The sequence below is a fragment of the Narcine bancroftii genome, chromosome 8 (assembly GCF_036971445.1).
Source record: "Narcine bancroftii isolate sNarBan1 chromosome 8, sNarBan1.hap1, whole genome shotgun sequence".
Lineage (NCBI taxonomy): Eukaryota > Metazoa > Chordata > Chondrichthyes > Torpediniformes > Narcinidae > Narcine > Narcine bancroftii.
The window spans coordinates 47,144,453-47,171,418 of NC_091476.1; the positions used below are offsets into that span (position 1 = coordinate 47,144,453).

The 26,966-nt window shown below is 42.2% G+C and overlaps 1 protein-coding gene across 1 annotated transcript; it reads left to right on the forward strand.

The window, feature by feature from the left end:
* The first annotated feature begins 614 nt into the window (after nucleotides 1-614).
* LOC138741740 (TLR adapter interacting with SLC15A4 on the lysosome-like) lies at nucleotides 615-14,775 on the forward strand. Its single transcript, XM_069896034.1, has 2 exons — nucleotides 615-879; nucleotides 11,593-14,775. The coding sequence occupies exon 2, from the start codon at nucleotides 11,601-11,603 to the stop codon at nucleotides 12,516-12,518; it is 918 nt and encodes a 305-aa protein (XP_069752135.1). The 5' UTR covers nucleotides 615-879; nucleotides 11,593-11,600; the 3' UTR covers nucleotides 12,519-14,775.
* The last annotated feature ends 12,191 nt before the right edge of the window (nucleotides 14,776-26,966 follow it).

A 26,966-nucleotide genomic window follows, 5' to 3' on the forward strand; every position in this document is an offset into this window, starting at 1 on the left:
TGTACATGTGATCAATTACTGACTAGTTTGTAATAATGTTAGAGAGAGAGCTCCAGGGTGCAGTCTGGATGGAACTCTTAAATAAAAGGACTATTCCTTACTTTGAGCTCTTTGTGTCTCATATATATTTGTCAGCACATCTGGGTGTCATTGAGGTGGAATACACAGAGAGTGTATATTCCACAGCAAACAAATGTGCTTTGCATGACTCATTCTTAAAGGACAACACATGAATTATTCCAAACATTTTATTGCCAACATGAGTACTCTTGGTATAATAAATTGAAATGGATTATAAAGTCATTTTTCATCAGACTTCAAGGATATTTTTGATTACTTTTGGTTAAATCCAAAAGTTCAGTTACTGTAAAACTTTAACCCTTATGATTTTGCTCTTTTTGAAACCTGAGGGACTTCATGATACTTCTTCAGAGAGTTCAACTCATGCCGCATCCCTTCACTAATCTCAGTCAACTTGACAAAGCTTTGCACGGACCAAGGATGATCTTATTTACGCTCATTGAACGTAACATCCAATCTATGATTTTTGATAAGCTGAGAAGTATCTTGGACCTGAAGGGTTAACATGTTGGTGGACACTTACTAAATAAGGGGAAGTTAGATACAAAACGTCATTTTTGTTCTGAGTTATTTAAAATGTGCAACTAAACAATTCTATTGGGTGTTTCCTTACCAAGCAGAGAGGACATGAGTGCCTTTGGATTTGAATATCTGTAATTTTATTTTCTTGAGGAAAGAGTTGATGATTAATAAATGTCCTGGGACCAAGAATGACATTTGCATTGAGATCGACTGATCATTAATATTGCAGCGACACAAAAAGTGGAAGAGCTCAAATTACATATTTGCTCAAATTAGGTAAGTACAGCACCCTTAATTTTTAACGCCTGTTTCTCCATCTAAGTAGGACTTTAATTACAGTGGTAAAACAGTAATAAGAAATTGTTAAATAAAAATTTGTTTCTATTTTAATGGTTTAGTGGCACTTTTATTTTCATCCTCATTCCCTAGCCCAGCCACTGCTCAGCTTTTGGGGATGGGATAGGTTCATGTTTCAAAAGTCTGCAACTGTACTCTAACCCCAACCTGCACTACTCACTCCTTTTGGGTACCAGCAAGGTAATAGCAACTATAGAACAGAGAACATTACAGCACTGTGCAGGCCCTTCAGCCCAGAATGTTGTGCTGACCTATGTAAACCTATTCCATAACCGTCTAAACCAATGGCTTTCAAACTGCCCCCCGAAACTCATACTCCACCTTAAGCAATCCCTGTGCCATACATTCTCTGTGATAAGTAAGGGTTTGCTTAAGGTGGGATGTGAGTGGGAAGGGAAGGTTGAGAATCACTGCTCGCGACCCAATTGTCACTGAAATATTTTGCTTGAGAAAAATTGTCACTGGCCCATTTCCTTTGCACATAATGAGTCAATTAGGTATGATTAAAACAGTGGTTTTCAAACTTTTTTCTTTCCACTCACATACCACTTTAAGCAATCCCTTACTAATCACAGAGGACTTATAGCATAGGGATTATTATGCTATAAGGTGGAATGTGAGTTTAGGGGGCAGTCTAATCCTTGCCTACCTCATACACAATATTCCTCTACATTTCTTACATCCAAAAAATATATATTTTTAAATGTCCCTATTGTAGCAGTCTCCATCACCAACCCTGGCAATGCATTCCTGGCACCCACCACTCTCTGTGGGGGTAAAAAAGATGACCTCTGACACCTCCCCTAAACCTCCTTCCATTCATCTTAAACAGATGTCCTCTGGTCTTGCTATTGTCATCAAGGGAAAAAGATGCTGGCTGTCAACCTCATAATCTTTTATACCTCCATTGTCAACTCTCATCCTTTGTCGTTCCAAAGAGAAAAGCCCTAGTTCTGTCAACCTTACTTCATATGACGTGCTCGCCAATGATTTTGCTTGATGGAGGTACACCAGTTATTTAAATGCAGCGAGCTCATGTCTTCTGAACCCTGTCGTGGCCTCTCCCAACTTGTCATCTGATCACCAGTGAACTTGCACCGATCCATGATCATTCCCAAATTCTGGACTTAGCTCAAGTCATCATCTGCTCCATCCAGATCAGTGATTGTTGCCGTTTAATAGCCTGCATAGATCTGAGGTCAGAAGATTCTCTCTAACCTCTTTGGTTACCTATCTTTCTTTCTTGTTTTAAGAAGCTCCTTAAAATGTATTATATTTTATTATTATTTACAACACGGTGAAAGCTGATTCTGGCCATTGACACCCGTTTCCAATTAACCTGTAATCCTGTACGTTTTGGAGGGTTGGAGGAAAGCAGAGCACCAATGCAGATCACGGTGAGAACGTATAAATACTTTACAGACTGCACTGGATTCGAACCTGTGTCGCTGACTCTGCAATAGCATCGTGCTAATTGCTAAGCTAACTGTGCCACAGGGATGGTGCAGAGTCTGATGTTCAGACAATGGTCAGTAGGATCTGCTGTTTGATGATGTCTAAGGTCAGAGGGCATAGGTATAAGGTGAGGAGTTGCCATAGAATGGCTATACGGCCTCCCCTTGGGTGCCACAGCACATTTAAGGGAGGCCAACGACTGAAATTATGATCTTTTAAAATGTTTTTTATGCTGTCTGGAAGGAGAAAAGTATGGAAGAAACCAACTAAACTGCTTCACAGGGAAGGGGGTTCATAAACTTTGAGCAGAGTCTTAAGGGGGCTATCGGCATAAAACAGCTAAGAATGGCTGCCATAGAACATAGAACAGTACAACACCGAAACAGGCCCTTTGGCCTAAATGCCTGTGCTGAACATGATGTCCTATTCAAGCTAAAAATGTGCTGCTTGCACTTGATCCCTCCATCATGTGTCTGGAGACCTCTTAAACGCAATGCCCATTCCAGGTATCCACCACTCTGTATAAAATATCTGCCCCATACATCTCCTTTCAACTTCCTCCCCTTTTTCTTTCTAAAATATTTTTATTGGTGTTTAGATAATCAACAATTAAACAGAATATTCTGCTATAAGATTCAAGAGAAAAAAAGAATGATTACAAAAGACTTCCCTCAAAATCCAGAACACAATCATGTTAAGGAAATAGAATCTAACAACACACACATTCCATTTCTTAACTTCTTCCCTGTCACCTTAAACTCATGCCCTTTGGTGCGTGGCACTTTTATCCTGGGGAAAGGATCCTGACTTTACACTCTCTCATGATGTTATAAACCTCTCTCAGCCTCCTACACTTCTCCTCATAACAAATCCACCTTCTCCTCATAACACATATCCTCTAAACCATTTTCCATTTCTAAGGACTCTCCCATTAAACATCACAAATAAAGAAAAACAGAAAACATTATCCTGAGATATTAGTTTTGCTTCTCTTGTCGGATTTATTGAATTTTTCGATCTACCTCTCTTTCTATTTGCTTTTTTTCTAAAGCGTCTCCAATATTCTCGTTCAGCTCCTTGATTTCAGTGTGTGAGGCCTTGGGAGAAAAGCACCTATGAAGTCATTCCCAATGCTAATTGGCTTCTCTCTATCTCTTTCCCTTGCCTAATTCCCAATGCTCTGCCTCCCATCCCAGTTTGCAGTGTTCAGCCTGATTGCTAATTACTTAGATCTGGTGTTTCCACAGTTACAGAGGTCTCCTTTGTTGCACTTGGGAGTAAAGTGCATGTCTATCTCCACTGAAATGTAACCCATGTGTAAGATATTTTTCAGTAGATCAACACTGATATTTTAACATGTTCCATTTCACATATTTAAAAAAATTTAAATTTAGACAGACGTACAGCATGGTAACAAGCCCTTTTGGCCCACGAGCCCATGCTGCTCATACCCCCAGTATGTTTTTGAATGGTGAGAGCACCTGGAGGAAACCCATGCAGACACAGGGAGAACGTACAAACTCTTTACAGACCACACGGGATTCGAACTCCAGTCCCAGTCAGTGGCACTGTAACAGTTCCTAAACTGTCTCCAGTCTTCCCCAAACATCAACTATGAGGTTAATGTTACCTGAGTAAGACATGGAACCAGATTCTAGCTCCCCTATTCAGATGGGTGTTAATGATACCCTCGCACTATTTTTTAAAGATGAACACCAGAATTGTGCTGGTATTCTGAGCAATGTTTAATTCTTAAACTGGTCATGTTCCAGATCATTTTCATACTTTGCGTCAAATTATTTTTCTCTCACATTTCTACAACAGTGACTGGTTTGTTGCTGGAACTCGCTAATCAGTAGTTATAGGTTTGCAACCTAGTCAAATGCACAAACAGATTCCAATTTCTCAGGGAGCAGGAGCCATCACTTTAAAGAGATGGCTTCCAGAGCCCGGCAAAGTTAAAGAGGCTAATTACAGCCTTAAACCCATACAGTACAAACCAATCTTCTCAGGTTGAACTGCAATGGAACTGGGCAGTAACTTTTGGTTTCATTCCACTGTTTGAAATGAGTACGAGCAAGTTTGGGACTTCAGTGCCTACTTAGTGGGAACTTGTTGAGAGTCTCTTTTTTTTAACAGTGCCAGTTGTTTCTAATGAAATCTTGCAGCAGAAGAGAAACTTGCCAACATTTTCCAGTTACTACCACGGGGAAACTGAAACTGATCTAGGGTTGGAGTGGTTGCCAGAAGTCAGTGCTGCTGCCTCACAGGTACATTAGCCCACGTCTGAACTTGAGTATGTGGAGCTTGCGAGTTCCCTCCTTTCAGTTCCCAAAGTTCTGCTTCAATTTTAATTTGAGATAAATAAGAAAGTCTGCCAGGCAGATGCTGAGGCCGAGTGCAAAACACACGAGTGCTGGATAAACTCAGCAGGTCATACAGCATCCAGAGGAAGTAAAAGGCAATCAAAGTTTCAGCCCTGAGCCCTTTCTCAGAAATCTTGAAAAATTTGTGGAAAAAAAAAGAAGGGATAGGGGGTAGGAGGAGAGGAGAGGAGAGAGGAAGGGACAGAGGGATGAGAATAGGTAGACAGGTAAGAGGTGGAAACAGCTGGGAGGTAGAGAGAATATAAGCTGAGGTAAAAGAAGGAGAAGGGTAAGGGGAGAGGGTTAATGTTAATTAGCTATTGTTAATTCATCTTTGATGTCAAAGAATAAAGAGAAAGCCAGAGACACACAGGAGACTCCAGAAGCTGTACAACTCTGTGAGATGTCGAACGGCTTGCACAGCTGCAATAACCTCAGTTGAAAGCCCATAGAAGTCCTCTATACCTGTGTAAGGGACATCTCTGCCCACAGATCTGAGAAACATGAAAAATACATTTTAAAATGTCGACCATTCTTTTTCTCCCACTGATATTACTCGACTCTGAGTTCCTCCTGTCGATTGAGTTTAGCATCTGATTCCAGCATCTGCAGTCTCCAAAAAAAACATAGCCTTTCATCATGTATGGTTTAGTGCTCCCTAGCCCTGGCAAGCTGCTATCCAATGTAATCAACCTGAAAAAGACCAATACATATGATGATAATGAGTTTATTGTCATCGACATGGTACAGTGTACATATGCCAGAAATTCTTATTTGCTGCAACCAAACAGGTATTTGTAAAACAAAATCTAAAATAATTAATTAATTCATTTCAATTAAAAGAGTCAATAAATGCAAAAGATAACTATTCCATAGAACCATAGAACATTATAACACAGAAACAGACCTTTCGACCCTTCTAGTCCATGCCAAATTATTATTCTCCCTAGTCCCACTGACTTGCACCCAGTCCATAGATGTCCATACCTCTCCAGTCTCTGTACCTGTCCAAATTCTTCTTAAAAAAATAAAATTGAGCCTGGAGACATGCTTCAGGTGTGGAGTGGAGCAGGGAACATTCGTTCATGCAACCTGGTCCTGTGCAAAGATAGCCCCATTTTGGCAGGATTTGGCCGACATACTAACCAGAATTAACGACCTTTCTGCCAAATCCAACATTGATTCTGCGGGGGATCCTTATGGACATGAGCAATAAATTAACTAAATTCCAAATTCAATATATATTTATTACTTTGACCATAGCAAAAAAATGCATATGATGACCTGGAAGTCTGACACCCCTCTTCTTATCAGTAAATGGATGACCGAGATGCATAGCTGTATTCCCATGGAAAAAATAACGTATAATCTTAGAAACTGACACAGCACCTTTGTTAAAATATGGCAGCCATATCTGATGCACACGGCAGCACAGCTGTAGCCACACCCCGATAAAATGGCTTACAGAGCTCTACCAATAGAATGATTAATAAAAGGGGGTGGCTCCACAGCCTCTATGGACCCTTACTGGAAATGCCGACAGCACATCTAGCCTCCTTCTTTCTTTCTTTCCCCTTTCTTTTCATTTTCTCTGTCTCTCCCTTTTTTTGGGGGGGGGGGTGGTGGGAATGGGAGGGGGAAAACACCACATGTATGTAGATTGCTGGGAGATGTTGATATATTCTGTAACAGTCAGTGATGTTATCTCCTTGTTTATTGATGGAAAACGAAAAATAAAATATTTAAAAAAAACTGAGCCTGCATTCACCACTTCAACTGGCAGCTCGTTCCACACTCCCCCCCCCCCCCCACCATTCTGTATGAAGAAGTTCCCTTTAAACTTTTCTCCTTTTTACCCTGAACCCATCTCACCTACCCTCAGTGGAAAAAGCTTATCTAACTCTGTCTAACCCTCTCATAATTTTAGATACCTCTATCAAAGGTATTTATTTCCCCTTATTTTTCTACATTCCAGGGGATAAAGTTCTAAACTGTTTAACCTTTCCTGTAACTCAGTTCCTAGTAAATCTTCTTTGAACTCTTTCAATCTTATTGATACTTTTCCTGTAGTTAGGTGACCAAAATTGCACACCATTCTCCAAATCCTGTACAATTTTACCATAACATCCCAATTTCTATGCACAATATATTGAGATATGAAGGCCAGTATGCCAAATGCTCTCTTTATAATCCCATCTACCTGTGACATCACTTTCAGGGAATTATGTATCTGTATTCCCAGATCTTTGTTCCACCGCACTCATTAGTGGACTACCATTTACCATATATGTCCTTTCTTGGTTTGTCTTTCTAAACTGCAACACCTAGCGTCTGAATATTTCTGACTAACCTCCCATATGAGACCTTGTCAAAGGCCTTACTAAAGTTCATGTATACAATGTCCACAGCCTTTCCCTCATCAACTCTCCTGGTAACTTCCTCAAAAAACTCTAAGATTGGTTAAACATGACCTACCACATAAAAGCCATGTTGACCATTACCAATCAGCCCCTGGTTATCCAAATATTTGTATATCCAATCCCCAAGAACACATTCCAATAACTTACCTAATTCTGACATCAGGCTCACCAGTCTATAATTTCTAGGGTTACTTTTGTAGCCTTTTTTAAACAATGGAACAATTTGAGCTACCCTCAAATCTTCTGGCACCATAACCATGGCTAAAGGCATTTTAAATATTTATGCCAGAATGCCTGGAATTTCTACACTAGTCTCCCTCAAGGTCCAAGGGAATACCTTGTCAGGCCTTGGGGATTTATCCGCCCTTATTTGCTTTAGGACAACAAGCACCTCCTCCTCTTTAATCTGTATAGGCTCCATGATCTCTGCTATTTTCTGTACTTCCCTAGACTCTGTGCCTACATTTTGAATAAATATTGATGCAAAAAACCCATTTACGATCTTCTCCATCTCTTTTGGCTCCATACATAGCCGACCACTCTGATCTTCAATGGGACCTATTTTGTTCCTTATTATCCTTTTGCTCTTAATATACCTGTAGAAACCCTTAGGACTTTAGAACATAGAACAGAACAGCACAGTACTGACCCTTCAGCCCTCAATGTTGTCCCAACCCTTATATTTCTTAAAGAAATACAAAACCTCCCTACCCATAACCTTCTATTTTTCTTTCAACCATGTGCCTGTCTAAGAGTCTCTTAAATGTCCCTAATGTTTCAATTTCCACCTCCATCCCTGGCAAGGCATTTTAGGCACCCACAACTCTATGTGTAAAAAAATAACGTGCCCCTGATATCTCCCCTATCTTCCCTCCCTTCACTTTGAACAAAAGTCCTCTGTGTTTGCTATTCCTTCTCTGAGAAAAAGGCGCTGCCTCTCCATCCCATATATGCATCTCATATCTTGTAGACCTCTATTAAGTCTCCTGTCATCCTTCTATGCTCCAAAGAGAAAAGTCCCTTGTTCTGCAAAATTTGCCTCATAAGACTTATTTTCCAATCCAAGCAACATCCTGATCAATCTCATCTACACCCTTTCCATAACTTCCACATCCTTCCTATAATGAGGTGACCAGAAATTAACACAATACTCCAAGTGTCATCTCACCAGAGATTTGTAAAGTTCCAACATGATATCTCGACTCTTGAACGCAATCACCCTATTAATGAAGCCTAGCATCCCATAGGCCTTCTTAATTATCCTATCAATCTTTATGCCGACCTTGAGGGATGCATGGATTTGGACCCCAAAGTCCCTCTGTTCATCCACACTCCTAAGTAACCAACCATTAACCCTATACTCAACCTTCTGGTTTGTCCTTCCAAAATGTATTACCTCATATTTATCCAGATTGAACTCTTCCTGCCAGTTTTCCACCCAATTCTGCATCCTGTCTATATTCTTTTGTAACCTATGACAACCTTCAGCTCCATCCATAACTTCTCCAACCTTTGTATCATCTGCAAATTTACTGACCCATCCATCTGCTTCTTCATCTAAAAAAGAGAAAGGGTCCCTGAACAGATCCTTGTGGAACTTCACTAGCCACTACCCTCTAGGCAGAATACTTTCCTTCCATTATTTCTCTGTGCTTTCAATATGCAAGCTATTTTTTAAAAACACACAGCCCAAGATTCATGGATCCCATGCCTCATGACTTTCTGAACTGTTCTCTCATAGGGTACCTTGTCAAATGCCTTACTAAAATTTATATGGACCGCATCCTCATCAATTTCCTTTGTTATCTCCTCAAAAATCTCAATTAGGTTTGTGAGGCATGACCTTCCCTTCACAAAGTCATGCTGACTATCCTTGAGTAGATTGTACTTTCTCTATTAGTTTGTCTGTCAAAGCAACCTTGTGTCTTCTTTTAGCCTTCTTGATTTTTTTTCTTGTTTTTTTTCTTGCATTTTTATACTCCTCGATTATCTCATTTGCCCTGTGTTGTCTAAACCTGCTATACGCCTCTTTCTTCTTCTGAACCAGATCCCCAATATCCCTTGAAAACTAAGGCTCCCTATCCCTGTTTACTTTGCCTTTAATCCTAACAGAATCATGCAAACTTTGTACACTCAAAATTTTACCTTTGAAGGCCTACCACTTACCTCGCACATCCTTGCCAGAAAACAACCTATCCCAATCCACACATTCAAGATCCTTTATCATTTCCTCAAAATTGGCCTTTCTCCATAATTAACTTGGAACGAATGGCATTATGATCATTGCACCCAAAATGTTGCCCTATACTTCTGTCACCTGTCCTGCCTCATTCCCTAATAGGAGATCCAGTCAAGTTGGTTCATCTATATATTGATTTAGAAAACTTTCCTGAACACATTTGACAAACTCCAAGTCATCCGGCTCTTTTACAGAATGGGAGTCCCACTCAATATGTGGAAAGTTAAAATCTCCTACGATCACAACCTAATGTTTCCTGCAGCTGTCTGCTATCTCTCTTCAGATTTACTCCTCCAATTCTCGTTGACTATTGGGCAGTCTAGAGATCATCCCCATGAGTGTGGTCCTACGTTTCCTTTTCCTTAGCCTCAGAAGATGAGCCCTCTGGTCTGTCCTGCCTGATCATGACTGTGATATTTTTCCTGATGAGCAATGCCACTCCCCCCCCTTTAATTTCTCATGTTCTCTCACGTATGAAACAATGGAAGTCCAGAATATTGAGCTGCTAGACCTGCCCCTCCTGCAACCATGTCTCACTGATAGCCACAATGTCATAATTCTGCATGCCCTCTATGTAATTGAGAATGGTTCCATCACATACACCTCTTTAACCTCTGATGTTACCTGCAATCTTCACTTCATCTTGTTCCCACCCCCCCCCCACCACCCACTCCCCTATCTACTCTGCTACTGTTGTTCCCATTCCTCTTCAAATCTAGTATAAACACCCCAGATCAGCACTAGCAAACCTTCCCACAATGCTATTAGTCCCACTCCAGGTACAAATCGTCCCATTGGAATAGGTCCCTTCTTCCCTGGAAGAGAACCCAGTGATCCAGAAACTTGAAGCCCTCCCTCCTGTACCATCGCTTTAGCCAAATGTAAGCTGCATAATCCTCCTATTTTTAATCTCACTAGCACATAGCATGGGTAGTATCTGGAGGTTCTGTCCTTCAACCTAATGCCTAACTCCCTGAACTCTCCTTCAGGACCTCCTCACCCTTCTTACCCAAGTAATTAGTCCCTATGAGGACCACAACATCTAGCTGCTCACCCTCCCTCCTGAGAATGGTGTGAACTCGATCTAATATCTCAGATCATGGCACCAAGATACCTTCCGGGATACTTGATCTCTTCCACAGAACCTCTTATTTGTCTCCCTATGGAATCCCCTATCAATATAGCTTGCCTCTTCTCCTTCTATCCCTCCTTAACCACAGGACCTGACTCCATGCCAGAGGCCTGACCACTGAGGCTTATTTCTGGTAGGCTGCTCCCCTCCCTCCCAACATTATCCAAAAAGGCATAGTTGTTATCAAAGGGAACGGCCACAGGAGAGCCCTGTACTGATTGCCAGTTCCCTTTCTCTCTCCTGTCACCTACCTACCTTCCTCCTGCCAGTAACCCAACGCAAAAATGACTTGCAATGGGCAAACAGTCCATGAATAGTGTACCAAGGGGAGGTTTAATAGCTTGATAGAAATAAGCTGTTCTTGATCCTTAAGGCGCTGATTATTAGGCTTCGGTACCTTCTATCCCATGGTAGCAGAGAGAAGAGGTTGTGAGCAGGGTGATTGGGGTTGTTGGCTGCCTTCTTGAGGCAGCACCTCATATAGCTGTTTGTAGTGGATGGGTGGTGAGCCTGTGATAGTCCCTATCATGTCCACTGTCTTCCGTAGCCTTCTGCATTCTCTGGCACATGCATTGCTAAATCAGAATGTAATGCAGCCTGTCAGTATACTTTCCACAGTGCACCTATGGAAGTTTGATAGGGTAGCTAACCACATGTCAATATTCCTTAGTCTCCTTGTTAGTTAGAAGCTGTTGTGTACCTTCATGGCTATCTCAATTTGCTGGCTCCAGGAGAGGTCTTCTGAGATATGGAGTCTCAGGATTCTCTCCACCTCCATCTCAAAATGCAGACAGGTGCGGTTCTCCTATCTAAAGTCAACAATAAGTTTGGTTTTGATGGCGTTAAGTGAGTGACTATTGTTCTGGCACCACCCAATCTCCACCCTGAATTCTAACTCGCCATTTCTAATTATTCGGCCTATAAACATATAAACTGCTCAGTGTATGAGACTTTTGATGGTTGTCTACCTGATTTCCCAATAACTTTGTTTGGCTAATAGGCAACTTTGTATTTTATTAGCACCCATCATGTTAGCGGAAGGGTTCCTCACAAGGATTGGTTACAGCTACCACCACGCTGAGTGTATGGAGACGGATGGCTTTAAAGACTCCAATAGGAAACCTCGGACCAGCAGCAGTTCTTGGGAAGAACTCTCCGACTTTCTGGACTGCACAGAAAGCAATGAGCTCAAGCAAAATGTTGCTGAAGAAAATTTACAAGATGGATCAGGGACCTCAGCTAACGCCACCCAACAGAAGGGCAAGCCAATGCTTGGTCAGAATGAAGGGGAAGCAACTGGAGAGAATTCCTGTGTGCCATTGTTTAATAGGGAAACATCTGACAGGTTAGACATCCCAAAGAACTCCACACGCATTGAAGCTGAGGTGGATCTGTACCAGTCTTGGTCCACCACTTGTCAGAGTTACACTGATCTGCAGATGGTAGGAGATAATATGACCCCACACAGTCTTCTGAGCTTGTCCACTTGCCCGGAGAGTGACAGTGAAAGCTGCAACTGGCCTGTCTTTCATACCAAGAGCATGTCCATGAGGCCACACCTGTCTGCCTCTTATTGCGAAGGCCTGCGATGCCCCAGGTCAGAAATATTCCATCAAAGTGACAGAAGCATTACCTTTCAGAAGGAACCATTATCCAACTCGGTGCTCAACAATTACATGGAGCAGAAGATCACTGAACTGTATAAGCAATACCTTGAAGAAAGCATGATAAAATATGCCTCTCCAACGAATATACTGGGCTCTCATTTCCTGATGAACAACATTGATCAAATTAGCCTGCATATTTCTCAAGAGAAAAATGTGGAGGCTTCAAAGGCAAAGGACCTTGTTCTAAATTGCCTTCTTAGTGTAGCTTGTGCAACAAATTCATCTGATATCTGTACTCCTAACTTGCAGATATCAAACCAACCAGCCCCAAGATTCTGAAAGTGCCTGTGAAATGAATGAATATCTTTGGAATTGGTTTAGAGATCCGTCTTTCATCCCAGGCCTGAGAGAATGGTTGGCTCAGATCAGACTTTCCATAATGCTGTAAAGTACATTTGAATCAAATCATCCGGTTTGCACTCAGACTGGGACCAAACTACTAGTCCTTGCATCTGCCTGGAACAATTTGCTCTTATCTTGATTAGCTTCTCTTTGGATTTTTCTCACTTTTTGCAAATCTCCAATATTTTCTCCCAACAACAACCAATCACATCTTTCTCTCCCCACCCCTTTCTGCTTACTGCTGGGACCACTCTCTCTTTGACTCTGTCTGTAAAATCCCTTCCTTGTCCCCAGGCACTTTCCCCCACAAGCGTTGAATGTTTACCACCTCTCCCTGCATTTCCTCCCTCAGTACCATCCAGGGATCTAAACAATGCTTTCAGGTGAGAGTTAAACAAGGAACTATATAGACACTGGGGTCGAATGCAATACGTAATGTGCTGGAAAAACTCAGAAGGTCATGCAGGATCCATAGGTAGTAAAAGGCAACCAACATTTCGGGTCTGAACCCTTTATCAGGAATCTGGAAAAAGAAGGTGGGAGGAGGAGGAGAGGAGAGGAAGGAGGATGAGGGAGGCTAGAGGTAATTGATGGATACAGTGGGAAGGTAGAAGGGAAGCAAACTGAGAAGTGATAGGGGAGATGACATAATGTTAGCTCTCTGATAGGAGACCAAAGAGAAAGAGATGGGGAGTTGGAGAAAAGGTCTTAGAGGAATAGAGAAAGAGAGAGGCCAAAGGGATGGGGTTAAAAGAAATTGATGGAGTCAGTATTGATGCAGTTGGGTTGGCGTCCGGAGTTTGGATGAGACCAAGATGCACCTGCACCCCTTCTAAACTCTGTCCACTTGATACCGTCCTCTATATCAGCGAGGCCAACCATAGACCAAGTGACTGCTTTACCAAGTACCTGCACTCTGTCCCAAATGGTCATCTAGATTTCCTGGTTGCAAGCCATTTTAACTCCCCACATTCCCATGCCACCCTCTCTGTCCTCTGTCACTTCCTCTGCCAGGGGAAAGCCAAATGCAAACTTGACGAAGAGCACCTCATATTTCTGCCTAAATAGTTGATAACCAAGCAACATGTACATTGTATTCTCCAAATGGGAATTTTGCACCTCTTCTCTATCCCTTCTCTCACCTGATCTGCCCAGGTCTTCTTGCACACAAGCTTCTTCTTAATCATGACCCCCTTCCACCCTCCTGTGGCCCAATTTCCTTACCCTCCCTGCCTATTCAATCTGCCTGTTAGCCATACACTCCCCAATGGGTCCCCTATCTTGACCCCTCACTATTCTCATCAGCCCACCATCACACCCTTGTTTTGTTCAATTCTTTACCATCCTTTCTTATCACATTCCATAATCTGCAGCCTCTTGCTGTCTCCATTCATCATTTCCTAGCGTTTGGCACTATCTTTTCCCTTCCCCTCCCTCCCCAGATGGGTCCACCGTCCATCAGTTTCTCCTCATTTGGATCCACCTATCACTTTCCAGCTCTAGACCCATCGCTCCACTGCACCCCTTTATCCTGGCAATCTCCTCTCTACTCTTCACATCCAAGACACCAATCTAAAACATCGGGCTGTCCATTACCCTCCAAGGATGCTGTCTTACCCACTGAGTACCTCCAGCAGTTTTTAAAGAAAGGTTTTTCAATTTTGATTACTGAGGAATGAACTCTTGTGTAAATTCTTTTACATATATTGTACTACAACATACTTGCTGGATGCATCGCAGCATAGTAGGGGAGCTGCTCTGCTCAAGATCAGAAGAAGCAACAGAAAGTGGTGAATGCAGCTGAGACTATAATGCAAACCTCTCTCCCCTTCCCAAGCTCTATCCACATCTTCTGCTGCTTAGGAAAGACAGCCAACATATTTAGGGATCCATCACACCCAGACACAATCTCTTCTCCCTCCTCCCATCAGGGAAAAGGCTCAAAAATGTGAAATTGACAGGCTTAAGGACAGTTTCCTCCCCGCAGGCTCCTGAATGAACCCCGCAACAATTCTCTCATGCTGCCTTTGCGTGGCGCTGATTGATCTTTCTTTCATGTACCTTTGCACTCCACAAATGTGCACCTGTTCTTCTGCTTTATACAACTGTTAAAGTTGACCCATTAAACTGTTTGTGACAGAACCTTCTCACTGTCCCAAGTATAATGTGAAAAATAAACTTCAACTGAACTGAACTATTTTTCAATGGACTCATTTCCTACTTAATCATGTGAAGCATAGATAAATAAGTAAGGGTAAGGTTTAGTTTGAAATTATGCATCAGACTTTAACCTATTATTCCAGCACAAAACTTCTAAAGATTAGAATTTATAGTCTTTGTAAAAGTACAATGTGCGATATAGTTTTGCAAATATATAATGCATTTTGAAATTCCTCCATCCCAATATTATGATAAATCCACCTACTAGATAGGTTCAGGTGAGCACAGATAAAATGTTGGATATTTTCGGATGGTTAAACAACACTTTAAAGTAGTTGCGGGTAAAACACAAAGGTCTGCAGACACCGTGATCGAAAAACACAATGGTGAAGAAAATATGGCAAAAATAAAGATTAATAATCTTGATGAAGGGCTCAAGCCTGAAACGTTGGTTATGTATCTTTCTTTGCTAAATGGTGAACTATTTGATCTGCTGAATTTCTCCAGCATTGAATTTTATTTTAAAGCTGTTGACCAGTTCAGAGAACTAAAAGTCATAGTGCTGTGTGGTGATATATATATATATTTATATACTGTTGCTACTCTGTGTACAAGTGGCTGACCCACCCACTGATGACTCAACCCATGTAACCCCTCCCCATGATCTGGCCATGAAGGTGGATCAGGCCAGCCGAAATCTAATGTGTATTAAAGCCTACTCAGCCTTTGGATTAATTGATAGAGCGTATCAGGCTGTTAAAACAGTTATTTAACTATGGTTGCTTAGCTGATAAAATGTGGTACAGATTTAGTTCAGTAGGTCTGGCTGAAGCTTCCTTCAATAGTCTTCATGTTGTCGTGTTTAAGAGCAGATTGGATGGCACTAAATGAGGGCTGCAGGTTTTCAAGGGAGATACTCCCTGCATCCAGCCTGAACTGTAGATATCCCCACTGTTGAGGTTCATATATTCAACTCTGTTGGCATAACAAAAATGGAAGAGCTTGAGTTCAGAGGACAAACTGACATGTATGTCTCCGTGACTTGTGGTCCTAATCCTTCACCACCATTGGGTGATCATTATTGGCTTCTAAAGACCAACCTTATCAACCCGCAAGGCCAGAACGCCCTTGTTTCAGTTTGTGGAAATCCAGTTGCTGGCCTGTTGTTTGGGTAGTTCTATTCCATATTTAATTGTAACATGAAATACAGAACATAAGACAGCACAATTGTGGTCTTTCTGCCCACAACTTTGACACAGACCATGATGGCAATCTAAACAAATCCAATCTCCCTGCACGTTGTCTATGTACCTTCATTCCCTGTCCATTCATGTCCATGTCTAAACACTCCTTAAATATTGATATAATCTCTGCCTTCAGGAGAATGAACCCAGGGCTTCATTCTTTCCCCCCTGCTCTACTTGCTATACACCTATGACTATGTGACTTGGTACGACAGCAACACCAAGTGCATATTCACTGATGATTCCATGGTAGTGGGTTGTATAAAAAGGGGCGATGAGTCAGCGTTCAGGAAGGAGATTGAAAACTTGGTTGAAGGGTGCACCTTCAACAACCTTGCACTCAATGTCACTCAAACCAAGGAGATGATTGTTTACTTTAGGAAAGGAAAGCCAGCAAGTGTATGATCCTCTGATCATTGGGGGATTCGAGGTGGAGAGGGTGAGTAAATTTAAGTTCTTGGGAGTCATTATCTCAGAGGATCTTTCCTGGACCCAACACACAAATGGCATTGTGAAGAAACCACGTTTGTGGAGGTTTGGTATGACGTTGAAAACCCTGGCAAAATTCTGGAGATGTGTGATGGAAAGTATGTTGATCGGCTGCATCATGGTCAGGTACAGGGACACCCTGAATGTAAAATGCTGTAAAAGGAGGTAGACACAGCTCAGGACATCCTCAGCATTGACAACATCTACAGGGAACACTGCCGTTGGAGAGCAGCAACAATCATCAGGGATCCACACCACCCAGCGCACACTCTGTTCTCAATGCTACCATCGGGAAAAAAGGTGCAGGTGCCACAAGACTGACACCACCAGTTTCAGGAACAGTTGCTACCCCTCCACCATCAGACTCAATTTAAGAACTCTTTTGCACTTTATTGAGTTTTCTTTCTTTCCTTGTTGCACAGTCAGTTTGTTTATATTTCCTCATTTGTTTACTTGAGTACAGTGTTTTGCACTGCCAATAAGTGGTCACTCAGCTTCATTCCCAAAAAAAAGTATCGCAGCATTGTATGAGATGTAATTTATGTACTCTGACAAGAAATCGGAATGTGAATCTCCTGACACGTCCCCTGGCAGTGCATTCCAGACACTTACCACTGAGAAAAACATGCCATGCACATTTCCCTTGAACCTTCTCCCTCTCAGCTTGAACCAAAGCCCTTTAGTATTTAACAGGTCCATCCTGGGAAAAAGACTGACTGTTTATCCTATCAATGGGTCGCATTACTTTATAAACTTTTATCGAGTGCTCCTGATCCTCTGACACAACAGAATAAACAATCCAAGCACATTCAACCTCTCTTTGTAACTTCTTCCCTCTGATCCAGGCTGTTTCCACTGGCAGGTGATACCAGAACTTGGGGGACATAGCCTCAACTGTTCCTGGATGGAGATGAGGAGGAACTGCTTCTTCCATAGACTAGTGAATCTGAGGAATTCACTGCTCAAGGAAGCAGTGGGAGGCTGCCTTGTTAAATATATTTAAGATATAGTTTTGAAGAATAGGAGATTTAGGGTTAGAGGGAACTGACGAGTAAATGGAGCTGAGCTATGATCTTATGGAATGCCAGACTAAGCTCAATGGACAAAGTGGCCTACTCCTGTTCCTGTTACTTGGGTTCAGGTGACATCTAGGTGAACTTCAAAGTCTCCATATCCTTTTTGTAATGCAGAGATCAGAACTGCACATAATTCTCCAAATGTGACCTGACATAGCTTGCCAACTTTTATACTCAAAACCCCACCTAATGAAGGCAAGCATGCCACTCAACTTCAGGGAGATGGACCTGTAACCCGTGATTTCTCTGTACATCAGTGGTCTGGAAGACAATGAAGGCAAGCATGCCAACCAATGAAGGCAAGCATGCCACCCAACTTCAGGGAGATGGACCTGTACCTTGTGATCTCTCTGTACATCAGTGGTCTGGAAGGCAATGAAGGCAAGCATGCCAACCAATGAAGGCAAGCATGCCACCCATCTTCAGGGAGATGGACCTGTAATGGTTTTAATGCTTGTTTTCATCTGATTTCACAAAATCCATTTGGGTTAAACTCCCAATTCCAAATTTTGATAATCACCCATGCCATTTATCATTGCCAGTGCATGTATTCGAAGAGATCCAATTGTTGACATTACACATGTCGTGTGTCAATCAGTCACCGTGACCTCTCTGAACATAGGTCATGGAACAGGCCCCTCAGCCCATGTGTCCGTGCCGAACATGGAGTCTCAAAGAAACTAAAACTCTGCTGCTTCCATCTGACAGATCCTCTTCATATTCATGTGTCTATCCAGAAGCTTCATTAAACACTACTATCGTATCTGTCTCCACCACTACTCCTGGCAGCCTGTTCCAGGCACCCACCTCTGTATTAAATTCTTGAACGCACATCTCCCCTAAACTTTCCCTCCCTTAAATACATTTCCCTACTCTGTGACATTTTTATCCTGGGTGGTAAAAGATTCTGACTGTTCATGACCATATCAATGCCTCTCGTGATTTTATAAACCTCTATAAGGCCTCCCTCAGCCTTCCACGCTCCAGAGAAAACAACCCAAGTTTGTCCATTCTCTCCCCATACTCTCTAAACTAGGGCAACATTCTGATAAACCTCTTCTGTACCCTTTCCAAATCCCAATTCTACATTATGTGCCCAATCCATATTCTGATCTCAGGGGCATCAGTCCACAGTTTGCAATTACTCTTGTCTATTTTTGCTACATTGATTTTAATTCAGCCATGACTCGGTTGTACATTTATTTTTTGCCTTTGATTGCAAAGCAGACATTCACACACAAGATAAGGTGCTTTAGCCTTGTAGTTGAAGGTAATAAAATTGTCTTTCTGAGTCACACAAGTGAAAGTGGTCAGTTCATTGAGCTTTTAGTGTTCTGCTTTATATCTTGGTATTTAACTAGGATTAACTTTTATTGCTGTTTTATTGGTAGCTAAATGATCATCTGACCATTAGAGGTGTCCTGATTGGCCAGATTTCGTTAGCGACACTGAAGAGCCCTCAAAACTGCCAATGAATTATTGATATTGAAGTGACAAGATGTTTAATTATGGAAAGGATATCTTTTTCAATTCAAGATAAGATGTCTTTTTATAAGTTGAAGTGGACTCAATTTGTTAAGTATATGCAATAAGTTTGATTTAAGTATGTTCCTAGATGTGATATTTTAGATCTGATAAATCTTTTTTTAAATTATTTTTATTTGTCATTTTTTTCTTTTTCTTTGTGTGTGTTTTTTTAATACATAATATTATTAATTTTACTAATTCTTCACTCTTTATTTTGGGGAGGGGAAGGGTGGGTTTTTTAAAAATATATAGATTTTTTTTAGTTCTTGTATATGTAGGGGGGGTTAGGTTGAATTAAGTTAGGTTATTAATGTTGTATTGTAATTATATTATTTTATTTTATATCTTTTCTTTAAATGTAATTTTTCTTTTTATTCCTGTGATAAAATCTTTAAATAAAGTTTAAAAAAAGAAGTGACAAGATTAAAATTCCTATTTTCTGAAAGTGTAAAATAAACAGCAAATTGCTAATAAGGTGTTTACAGCTTAGGGGTTTTGAATTAAAAAAAAACTTTATTTTTAATTATTCATACAATGTTTCCTATCGTTTTAGGGGGTTGGAGTTAGGGTGGAATTGTTAAGGGGGGTATAATCAATATCTTGTGGTTTTCATTTTTGACATCAATCTCTCAGAATCTATCTGTGTTTAGCAAAGGAGCTTTATGTATCCTGGTGTATTGCAACCGTGAAGCAAATGTAAATGCTCTCCAGCACATTTGTGTATGGTATTCAATCCCAGGATCCGCTGATTTTCTTGTTTAACAAGTTTCAACAGTGATCATTGTATCTGCCTGTGGATGATCAGAGCAATTTTCTGAAGAGAAGCACTCCCGCTTTGATCCATGACTGAACCATCGACTATAGAACCGTATAGCTCAGAAACAGTGTGCCAGACCTGCAGACCAGAGTTGTAGAGTGTGGCTTCAGCCCAACTTGCCCATGCCAACCAAAAGGCTCCACTCATACTTGTCCCACATTCCTTTATTTAGCCCATTTCCCTCTAAATCCATCCTATCCATGTATCCATCCAGTTTTTCTGAAACATTGCAATAGTATCTGCCTTTACCACCTCTGCTAACAGTCCATTCCATGCACCCACCTCCCTGTGTGTTAAAAAGTTACTCCTCAGGTTCCTATCAAATCTCTCCCTCCTCACCTTAAATCCATGTCCTCTGTTGACCAATTTCCCCAAGTGATATAGTCAGCAGATGTAACTTAGATTAAATTGACATGATGTACATTTAATTGCACGATGAATTATTTATGAAGGTGGTAAGTTCTCATCTTTTGGCCTATTTTATCTCGAATGAAAATGTGGTCACATACATAAAATGGAAATGCTAAAAGAAACAAGGGTTGCAGTGACTTGCATCAGGGAGATCCAGTTTAATTTCCCAATGAGCAAGATTTCAAGAAGGAAAATAGATAAAGGCTTGCAGTGGTGAAGGGCTCAGGTGCAAAATGTTGACCCCTTAATTCTTTCCATGGATGCTGAGCTCCTCCAGTACTGTTGTGTTTTGTACTAGCTCTTCCACATCTGAGGATGCCTACAAAAGGCTACTGATGAGTTACTCACACACATCTTGTAGAGTTGCTACCCCATCCCTTCAGGGTCCCGACACTTCAACCCTCATGTCAGATTTTGACTGTGTGAAGCTCGCACACTCCCTGTAACCATGTGGGTTTCCTCCCACATCCCAAGGATACGGGGGGGGGGGGTGGTGGGGGGGTTGGTACGATAATTGACCACAGATACCACTAGCTTGTAGGTGAATGGTGAAGTAGTGGGAAGCTCATGGAAATTGGGAAGAATATGAGACAAAATCAGTCTGCCTAACTTGTCCACGCTGACCAAATTGTCCATCCAAGCTGGTCCCATTGGCTTATGTTTGGCACATATTCCTTTTTTAAAAAATTTAACAGTGATGCCTTTTATCCCCACGTCTACCACTTCTTCCGGCAGCCCATTCCATATACCCACCCCCCTCTGTGAGAAGAAGATGCCCCTCACCTTTTAAATGTTTCCCCTCACACCTTTAATTTATCCCTCCACATTTAGATTTTCCTACACTGGGAAGAAGATGATAATGTTTTCTTATATATGACCCACCTGATTGTATAACTCTGTATAATCTCCCACCTCAGTCTCCTTTGGTCCAGGGAGAACAGCTCGTCCAGCCTCTCCACTTATAACTCAAACCTGGCAGTACTGGTAATATTTTCATGAATCTATTCTGCATCCCTTCCAACTTAATTAAAAAAAAATGCAAGTTCATTTACATTGCGGCAGAAGCCAGTTCCAGCCACTGAAACCTGTACGACCAATTAGCATCCAATTAACCTACCAATACTGCATGTTTTTGGATGGTTGGAGGAAATTGGAACACCTGGAGAAAACACACGCAGGTTACGGGGAGAGCATATGGATTTGAATCTGGGCCACTGGCGTTGTATTAGCGTTGCACCAACTACCACGCTAACCGTGCCACACAATGATATGTTTTTTACAGTTGCGTGACCAGAGCTGGGTACAATATTCCAGATTGTAAAACGATGACCCTCCTTCTGTGCTCAATGCCTTGAATGGTAAAGTCGAGCATGCTGAAAGCCTTCTTCACCCATCTGTTTCCCTGGGTCAGGCCATAGGCAAAATTAGTTGGGGAATGGGGCAGCTCTGTGAGCTGGCATTGATACAATGGGCCAAATAGCCTACTTTCTACATTGCAAGGGAATATGGGTCATGGTAAAGCACAAATTGGTTCATTTTCGAGCAAGTGTTATGATATATATCACAAAGCATGAATGGGAGAAGCAAGGATCAAGGAGCATTTTATAAGGATGCCAGAACAGCTCTCCACATTTTTTCATCAATCAACCAGATCATGGCTGGTCTGAATCACCCTGACATCCTATTTCACAAAGCTATTACACCTGAAATGTGTGTGTGTGTGTGTGTGTTTTGAAGTGAATCAGTCTGAATCAGTATCTCTGTAAAGGTGGATGATGTACACACTGCATGGATACAATTGCAGGACCCCAAAGTTGGTCAGATGAGCATGCTTTTTGTATTCAGACTACATCTAGATTGTAATTGGATGGAATCTGACCCTCGGTGGCCTGCTACTCCTTAAACCGCAGTCAGTGAGCAGTTAATCCATAGTGGGTCATCAGGAACACAGTGTACAAAACAAACTCTGTTCCACTGGCATTGATACAAAATAAAAGAGACTTCACGTAATAAAAACAGCATCATTAGGAAATCAGATGAAAGAGTCATATTTTAAAGCGTTTATCTTGCACTGAATCACAATGAGCTCTTTGAAAGATTGTAAAGGCTATGTTAACTCTTGATAAAGCAGGAACAACTGACCTTGATATTAAATGTCCAGGTACCCAATTATAGTCATAGAGTTTTACAGCATGAAAACAGACCCTTTGGCCCAATATCCATGCCAATTGCATTATCCACTTGGCCAGACTAATTTACGTACATTTGACCTTTGTTCTTCTAAACCAGTGGTTTTCAAACTTTTTCTTTCCATTCACATACCACTTTAAGTCTTTCTTTCTTTGGCTTGGCTTCGTGGACGAAGATTTATGGAGGGGTATGTCCACGTCTGCTGCAGGCTCGTTGGTGACTGACAAGTCCGATGCGGGACCGGCAGGCACGGTTGCAGCGGTTGCAAGGGAAAATTGGTTGGTTGGGGTTGGGTGTTGGGTTTTTCCTCCTTTGTCTTTTTTCAGTGAGGTTGGCTCTGCGGTCTTCTTCAAAGGAGGTTGCAGCCCGTCGAACTGTGAGGCACCAAGATGTATGGTTGGAGGCAATATCAGCCCACTGGTGGTGGTCAATGTGGCAGGCACCAAGAGATTTCTTTAAGCAGTTCTTGTACCTCTTCTTTGGTGCACCTCTGTCTCAGTGGCCAGTGGAGAGCTCACCATATAACACGATCTTGGGAAGGCGATGGTCCTCCATTCTGGAGACGTGACCCACCCAGCGCAGTTGGGTCTTCAGCAGCGTGGATTCGATGCTTGTGGACTCTGCCAGCTCGAGTACTTCGATGTTGGTGATGAAGTCATTCCAATGAATGTTGAGGATGGAGCGGAGACAGCGCAGATGGAAGTGTTCTAGGAGCCGTAGGTGATGCCGGTAGATGACCCATGATTCGGAGCCGAACAGGAGCGTGGGTATGACAACAGCTCTGTACACACTGATCTTTGTGTGTTTCTTCAGGTGATTGTTTTTCCAGACTCTTTTGTGTAGTCTTCCAAAGGCGCTATTTGCCTTGGCGAGTCTGTTGTCTATCTCTTTGTCGATCCTTGCATCAGATGAAATGGTGCAGCCGAGGTAGGTAAACTGGTTGACCGTTTTGAGTTCTGTGTGCCCGATGGAAATGTGGGGGGGCTGGTAGTCATGGTGGGGAGCTGGCTGATGGAGGACCTCAGTTTTCTTCAGGCTGACTTCCAGGCCAAACATTTTGGCAGTTTCTGCAAAACAGGACATCATGCGCTGGAGAGCTGGCTCTGAATGGGTAACTAAAGCGGCATCATCTGCAAAGAGTAGTTCATGGACAAGTTCTTGGGGTGTGAGCTTGCAGGCTCCTCAGATTGAAGAGGTCCGGATGTAAACAGCGTCTTCATTGTTAAGGTCTTTCATGGCTTGTTTCAGCATCATGCTGAATAAGATAGTAAAGAGAGTTGGTGCGAGGACGCAGCCTTGCTTCATGCCGTTGTCAGTGGAGAAGGGTTCGGAGAGCTCATTGCTGTATCTGACCTGACCTTGTTGGTTTTCGTGCAGTTGGATAACCAAGTTGAGGAACTTGGGGGGGCATCCAAGGCGCTCTAGTATTTGCCAAAGCCCTTTCCTGCTCACGGAGTCAAAGGCTTTGGTGAGGTCAACAAAGGTGATGTAGAGTCCTTTGTTTTGTTCTCTGCACTTTTCTTGGAGCTGTCTGAGGGCAAAGACCATGTCAGTAGTTCCTCTGTTTGCGCAAAAGCCACACTGTGATTCTGGGAGGACATTTTCGGCAACACTAGGTATTAGTCTATTAAGGAGAATCCTAGTGAAGATTTTGCCTGCAATGGAGAGTAGCGTGATTCCCCTGTAGTTTGAGCAGTCTGATTTCTCGCCTTTGTTTTTGTACAGGGTGATGATGATGGCATCACGAAGGTCCTGAGGCAGCTTTCCTTGGTCCCAGCAGAGCATGAAAAACTCATGCAGTTTGGTATGCAGAGCTTTGCCGCCAGCCTTCCAGATCTCTGGGGGGATTCCATCCATACCTGCTGCTTTGCCACTTTTCAGTTGTTCAGTTGCCTTATATGTCTCTTCCCGGTTAAGGACCTCATCCAGCTCTAGACTCAAGGGTTAGTAAGGGTAATTCCTTACTAATCACAGAGCACCCATGGTATAGGGAAAACTTAAGGTGGTATGTGAGTGGAAAGAAAAAGGTTGAAAAGCACTGCTCTAAACTTTTCCTATCGACAAACCTGTCCAAATGTCTTTTAAATATTGTATTTGTCCCTACCTCTACTACCTCTGGCAGCTTGCTTAGTGTACCTACTATCCTTTGTATGAAAAAGTTGCCCCTCACTCAGGTAAACTTTAAATCTTTCTCCTCTCATCTGAAATTTATGCCCTCTAATTTCAGGCTCCTCTACCCTAGCAAACAATTATGACTACTTACCGATCTAGAGGCCTCACACCTCACCCTTCTCAACGCAATGGAGAAAAGTCCTAGCCTATCCAGTATATCTTTATGACTAAATCTTTCATTCTGGGCAAAATCCTCAGGAATATTTTTATGGACCCTTTTGAACACAGTGATATTTTTCCTATAAATGGGCAATGAGAACTGCACACAATATTTCAAATGTAGTCTCCCAATGCCTTGTACAGTCATGACATGATGCCCCAACTTCTCAACTCAGTGCCCTTATTGATGAAGGCAAGCATACCAAATGTCTTCTTCCCAACCTGCCTACCTGTGTCACTTATTTCAGGGAACTCTGCACCTGCACCCCGAGGTCTCTCAGTTCCACCACATCTTCCAGAGTTTTACCATTCACTGAGTAACTCCAGCCCATTTGGACTTACCAATATGTTTCTCCACACACTTATCTGAGTTAGTCCACCTGCCATTCATTGGCCCATTTTCCCAGTTGGTCTTGGTCGTGTTCAAATCTCAGCTAATGTAGAACATACACCACTACCACACAGGCCCTCCAGGCCATCTAATCCATGACAAACTATTGACCTGCACCCAGACCATAGGCCTCCAAACCCCTCCCAACCAAATACCTATCCAATCATCACTTAAATGTTTCAATCAAACCCTCATAACTTGGTGTACTTTCATCAAATCGCTGATGCTCAAGGGAATAAAGTCCCAACCTATTCAACCTTTGCTTATAACTCCTCTTCTCAAGTCACAGCAACATCCTTTTGACCTTCCTGATTGTCTATTCTATGACCAATTTTGTGTCAACTGCAAACTTAATAACCATTGTCAAATCCCAGTGGCACATCATTATTCACAGGCCTTCGACCTGCAAACAACCCTTCACTTCCACCCTCTTACTGTTACCATAAAGCCAATATTGCATCCAATTGGCCAGCTCACCTTGGTTCCCTTGTGGTCTGACCTTCTACAACCTCCTACCATATGAGACCCTGTCAAAGAACCTCTAGTCACTAATGGACCACCAGACATTGCCTTGACCTGTTTCACAACAGTCAGTTCTGGTGCCACAGATAGATATGCCTGTGACTGCTGTCTTCCTTTAGAGGCTATCTCCCCCACGCCCCCACCCCCCCAAATGTATCCAAACCAGGATACTTGTTTGAGAGGGGGACAGTCACAGGGGAGGTGCCTGGCCCTTCTGGAGTTCACCTATGTATTTGAATGTGTGGTGTGACCACCTCCCTGAAGCCCCCAATCCTACAGGCTTTCTGCCACCTGTATCTTCTTCGGAGATCACAAATACTACTCCAAATGATCCATGTAGTCAGGAACTGGAACCGGAAATATGTCCTGCAGACAGTCATCAACAACACCAGAAGAGGGGCTCAGTCCGAGACATCGACGGGCTCTTACTTTTGACAGATGATGCATGACCCGTTGGGTTTCTCTAGCACTCGTGTGTGCTGAATCAGGGACTCTGAACTTGTCCCTGATATCCTGCGTCTGAAGTTCAAGTTCAAGTTTATCATTATCATACAATTCTGTAAGCATAACTTCAGCCCTTAGTGTAAAAACATGTGAACACATATATAGACATAGCACACATATTAACAAGTGATTTATATGCAGAACATATATAAACATAAATAAATATTGTTAAATAAATATTGTCGTCGAGTCTCAGAGGATCATTTAGCAGTCTTGCTGCTCTTGGGTCCTTTTATTGCAATGATCAAAGACATCTTCTTATCTGCTGGTAATGGACAGCTTATCATTTTGGGCTAGCTGAAAGCAGCAGCCCCCATTTGCCGCAGAACTTTGCAGGGAACTGCTTTGGCTGTGACATTCAGCAGATCAAACCCATTGCTCGACTTCACCTAACTATAGGAAAGATAGCAAGAATGCAGAGAAAATTTACTAGGCGTTGCCCTGGCTTCAGGAACTGAGTTACAGGGGTTAAACAGGTTATGACCTTATTCCCTGTAACGTAGAAGAATGAGGGGAGATTTGATAGAGGTATTTAAAATTATGAGGGGGATAGACAGAGTAAATGTAGATAGTCTTTTTCCACTGAGGGTAGGTGAGATACAATCCAGAGAACATGGGTTATGCGTGAAAGGGGAAAAGTTTAGGGGGAACATGAGGGGGAACTTCTTCACACAGAAAGTGGTGGAGGTGTGGAATGAGCTGTCAGCTGAAGAGGAGAATGCA